The sequence below is a fragment of the Sorex araneus genome, chromosome X (genome assembly GCF_027595985.1).
Source record: "Sorex araneus isolate mSorAra2 chromosome X, mSorAra2.pri, whole genome shotgun sequence".
Lineage (NCBI taxonomy): Eukaryota > Metazoa > Chordata > Mammalia > Eulipotyphla > Soricidae > Sorex > Sorex araneus.
This window is the reverse complement of record NC_073313.1, coordinates 81213031-81218449: the sequence shown is the minus strand read 5'-3', so window position 1 is coordinate 81218449 and position 5419 is coordinate 81213031. Positions and strand designations below refer to the sequence as shown.

General features: G+C 47.3%; 1 protein-coding gene across 1 annotated transcript; it reads left to right on the top strand.

The window, feature by feature from the left end:
• The first annotated feature begins 330 nt into the window (after window positions 1-330).
• Window positions 331-918, top strand: LOC101550910 (suppressor of cytokine signaling 2-like). Its single transcript, XM_055123119.1, has one exon. The coding sequence runs from the start codon at window positions 331-333 to the stop codon at window positions 916-918; it is 588 nt and encodes a 195-aa protein (XP_054979094.1).
• Window positions 919-5419: the final 4501 nt, after the last annotated feature.

Below are 5419 nucleotides of genomic sequence, written 5' to 3'. Positions count from 1 at the left end.
GGGCGCTGGCGCGGGCTGCAGACAGGGTGCAGCCGGGGTTCCCAGCGCACAGCCGGAGCATCCCCCACCCTGAAGACCCGCGGCCGGAGGAGCTCGGGTCCGGGCTGCTGCCAGACAAACTGTGGGTGAGCGCGTCTTCGTAGGGACTCTACGGTGGACCCTTGGGGAGCCGGGGAGGGGGAAGCAGCTGCGCCCCCGCAGTCTTCTCCCGCTCCCGCACCGTCCGGGGACCCCGCTAGGGCTTCCCGCTTCCTGGCCGGGCAGGACGCGCGCCCCCCTCCGCCTCCCGCGCCGACGGCCACCTGTCTTTGACCCGGGGAAGCTTCTCCCATGTCCCTGCCGAGCCGCGAGCCCTCCGGGGAGGGGGCGGCCGGGACCCGGAGCAGCGCGGGCGCGGCCGAGGAGCCGCCCCTCGAACAGGCGCGCCTGGCCCAGGCCCTGCGGGAACTCCGGCAAACTGGTTGGTACTGGGGACGTCTGACTGTTCTCGAAGCCAATGAGAAATTAAAAGAGGCCCGCGAAGGAACTTTCTTGATCCGAGACAGTTCTCATTCAGGCTACCTCCTAACCATATCTGTCAAGACATCCGCGGGCCCGACTAATCTGCGCATCGAGTACCACAATGGGACGTTCCGATTGGACTCTTTCGTCTGTATCCAGTCCCGGCTGAAGCAGTTTGATGGTGTGGTTCATCTGGTTGACTACTACGTGCAGATGAGCAAGGAGAAGCGGACGGGCCCCGAAGCGTTGGGGACCGGCAGCGTCCACCTTTACCTGACCCAACCGCTCTACGCGTCTACGGTACCGCTGCAGCATCTCTGTAGACTGGCCATTAACAAATGTACCAGCAACATCCGGGAACTGCCTTTACCGACAAGACTCAAAAATTACTTGGAAGAGTATCAATTCCAGGTATAAGCACTTCTCTTTTTCTAAACCGTGCCTCATGCAGGGCTCTCGCTTGGAATGCAGCTATGTACAAGAGAGCCAAAACTCAAGTGCCTGCTCCGGATAATGAGGAATTCTAAGGACAGCTGAAGTCAATCTAATCTTAGCGTGTCATGAGAGAGTTTGGTAGTTAAAGCCCCCTTCTCTTCTGCCCCCCCACCCTTATCCCAATATTTTTCACCTCAGTGATGCTTCCTTTTCCCCAGCCTGACCAAGAGCAGTTGATCCTTTTAAATTAAAAAGAAAATACCCCCAAGGCCAGGCTGAAGAAGCACGTGATCAGAATGCCTTTCCCCTCTGAGGTCCCTTTCCGTAAGCGTTAGTCGTAGAGAAGGAACCAAGCTGACACTGACCACTGATTTCACTTCAGCCTTTTGGGCCTGGTGTTCCGAGTATATTAGGTCAGTTTATATTTTTCAATCTGACGTGTTAGATAACATTGGTTTATTCTTATTCCTCCCACAGGGAGCTTAGGTTTATTGAGTTACTCTCACCACGGTGCTCCTGAGGCACTCCCAATTTCATCAGACACTAATAATCCTATATTGCTTTTCTCTTTCCTTTATGTCCTTTGCATAGTTTAGCAATGTTCTGTTTATATCGACACGGGAAGACAGTTGATGCTATGCTTTTGTAACATGGGAGTTAATTGACTTCGAATAATATTTAATCGGGGCCGGAGTGATAGCACAGCGGGTAGGGCGTTTGCCTTGCACGCGCCCGACCCGGGTTCGGTCCCCGGCATCCCATATGGTCCCCCGAGTACCGCCAGGAGTAATTCCTGAGTGCAGAGCCAGGAGTAACCCCTGAGCATCGCTGGGTGTGACCCAAAAAGCAAAAAAAAAAAAAACGAATAATATTTAATCCTGGGCATCCATCATAGTTACTTAAGCCTCAATTGCCCTTACTTCCTAACACCCCAGAAGGAGGGTCCTGGCGAGCGACTTGGATGGACCCGGGGCAAGCCATAAGCTACCCCGGCATCAGAAAAGCTAAGTGCCATAAGAGGCGCACTTATGATTTGGGAGCACAGTCATGGAACAGGCTGTATCATGACCCAAGGGGTGGTGAGTAAATGAGGACACTGCTGGGGTTAGGAAAGACTGGCCTGGCCTGAGGACTGCAATCTGGGGTATATAGTGAGATGTTCCCAGGAAGAGCCACCCTTTAAGCTTTATATATCTCTTACTGTGTTCATACATAAGTTAGAAATAAATGGATTACTAGCTAAGGGAAGGAGAAAGCAATATGTTCTTAGATGGAATCCCACCCTTGAGCAGATCTCCTAGTAATCTAGAGTGCTGAACCCCCAGATGAGATTTTGTCCTTGAGTTTATCTCCTAGGAAAACTACCCCGGACAGAAGTTTACTGTTTATTGTCATGATAATGCTCAACCACACCTATGTGTATACCCCACTGTTGGATATCATTGGTTTGTCCTGCTCCCCTTGCCACAAGGAGCTTAGGTTTATCAGTCACACCCATCAAAGTGCTCCAGAGTCACTCCCATTCCTTTGTTTATCTGTAACCAATTCTACCAGTTTATCTGCTCTTCCTCTAATCAAACTCTGTTAATTGGTAAGGTCAGAACTTCCTAGGACACTGAATATTATAACATTGCCTTTCTCTCCTCTTTATGCCTTTTGAATAATTTACTTTAAAGCTATGTCTTTTTTGTATAGACACAAGAAGACAATATTATGTTTTTGTAACTTGGGACTTAATTGGCCTCGAATATTATTCCCTCCCGGGCATCTGCTTTCTCCACTTAAGCCTCAGTTGCCCTAAGTTCCTAGCACCCCAAAGTAGGGTCCCCGACGTGGGACGGGAAGGATCCAGGGCAAGCGGTGAGTTATGTGCTACCCTGGCATCGAGATGGGCCTGGCCAAAGTGCCTAGTTCTTAACTATAAGTTAAGAGCTTGGTCATAGACAAATGCTGTCATGATCCAATAGTAATTATGAGACTGGGACCCTGCTAGGGATAGGAAAGACTGTTCTGGCCTGAGCACTGTAGTCTGAGATTGAGATGGCCCCAGGAGAGCAATTCTATAAGCTTTAATGCATCTCTTATTGTGTCCATACAAAATGATTAATATTATGAATTCTTATATGTTTGCTGGCTGAGGAGAAGAGAAACACATTCATGGGACTCTGCCCTTGGGTGGATCCTCCTACTGAAAGAGAATTAAGTCCTAGGAGAAGCATCCCCTGAGGGAAAAGAACCTTACCCTATTGCTGACCACACCTATGTGTATGCCCCAACTCCCTCATGCTGTGGAGATTTAACGAGGCTGTAAGAGTGGGTTGGGAGCCAGATCCACGGGGGCCAGATCCATGGGGGCCAGATCCACAGATCGAGAGAGAGAGAGAGAATGAAGTAGGATGGGGGAGAAAGAAGCGGGAGGAGAATCAGAGGAGATTGGAGAAAGAAGATCGGAATAAACTGCGGTGAGACCAACCATCTTGGCTCCGTTCCTTCCTTCGCCTGCCTCACCGCCCGCGCACCTTTCTTTTTATTTTTGTGTTTTACACACCCCACTTTTACGATTCCCATATAACTAACACTCTGAGACTCCAATAAAGGGTCATCAATTACCAACCAGCCTATAGGTTCTGTTGTTTGTCTGTCGCTGTTGGCTGCTTGGAGAGGCAGTTCTCGGCCACCAAACACACCCACTGTTTAAACTCACGCTCATGTTCATAAGAGTCTTGTTAAACAGTTATGTTTGTATTTCTCCTTCATTTTATGCTATTAACCAAATCAACAACAACAAAAAAGTGAGCCAGTGAAAGCCTGTGTTTGTCTATCTTACTACATGTATGAACTCTCATGTATATGATGAGTACTGTAATCCATTTTCAGGGAGCCTTATTTCAGAACTATTTCGAATGGGTACGAATGGGAAAGTCTGTGTCTCTTCCTCTTAAGGCGGAAGACTGGACTGTTGTGCTCCCCAAGTGCAACTGGATCCTTGTTAATGACACAATAGAGACATTTATCCTTGAAGTCTCTGTGTCCCGACTTGTTGTCATTTATCTGGAAATGGCTTTAGAAATATCCAGGTTGTCCTTGAATTGTCTAGCCATGGACATCAGCTGCTGTCTCCCTTCTACCAAATAGAAAAATACTTCAATTTAATTTTCTTCCAGAAATAGGGGGATATCTGCCTCTTTTTTTAATTGAGTTACTGTGAAGTAGACCCTTACAAAGCTGTTCATGATTGGATTTCAGTCATACAGTTTACCAACACACATCCCTCCACTAGCGTACATTTCCCAAAACCAGTGTCCTCAGGCTCCTTCCCATCAACCCCCACCCCCACCCTGCCTCTATGGTAGGTGCTTTTCTTCTCTCTCTCTCTCCTTTTGGGCATTTTGGCTTGCAATATTAATACTGAAAGGTTATCAAGAATATCCCTTTACCTACCTACTTTTAACCCTCAGATCTTGTCCAGCGTAAACCTTCCCAGCTATTATTGTCATACTGGTCTCTTCTCTATCTTACTTATTCTCAGCCTCCCACACACTTGTGGTTAGTTCCAATCACTGACCAGTCCTTCTAACCCCTATTTTCCCTGGCCATGGATATTAGCTTTCTACTATATATTTTTATATACTACAAATGAATAGCATTTTTTTTTGCTTTTTGGGTCACACCCAGCAGGGGTTACTCCTGGCTCTTAACTCAGGAATTACTCCTGAGTAATTGGGGGACCATATGGGATGCTGGGAATTGAACCCGGGTCAGCCGCGTGCAAGGCAAAGGCCCTACCCAGTGTGCTATCACTCTATCCCCGAATGCAGTCATTTTATATCTGTACCTCTCCTGATTCATTTCACTCATGTCCATCCATTTATAGGCAAATTTCATGACTTCATTTTTCCTAAAAGCTGCATAGTATTTTACCAATCAGTGGGCACCTTGAAGTACAGTATAAAGTCATGATAATTTCCTATCCAACTTTGCCAATATTGCCCCTATGTCTGAAAGACCCTAAACTGTTTTATTCTATCCTTTCCTGGGCATGTTTGCTGCCCCGCAAGCTATTCTTTGCTGGGCCCACATTTGCTGCCCCATCTTATTCTAAAAGACCTGAAATGTTTTACCCAGGGGAAAATCAGCCATGTACCTGGCAAGTGCCTTAAGCCCTCAATCCTACCTCTCATCCATGTCACAGATTCATGATCCTGTACCCTATCTCTCATCCAGATCACAGATTTGTTATCCACCATCTGTCATTATGAGCATAGGTTTAGAAGTACCTTTTTAATTTGTGTTTTTGTGTTCTTGGGATAGAGCCCAGGAGAATTACTGGATCGTGTGGCACTTTTGTTTTCATTTCTTGAGAAGTCTCCATACTGTTCTCCATAAACTGAACAAGTTTACAATTCTACCAACATTAAATGAAGGTAATTTGTGTGTGTGTGTCTGTGTGTGTTCACCTGGCCATGTCTCCCACCCTTTTTTA

What these genes read in the sequence shown, in the direction of transcription:
- LOC101550910 (XM_055123119.1), top strand. Translation starts at nt 331, where the DNA reads ATGTCCCTGCCGAGCCGCGAGCCCTCCGGGGAGGGGGCGGCCGGGACC.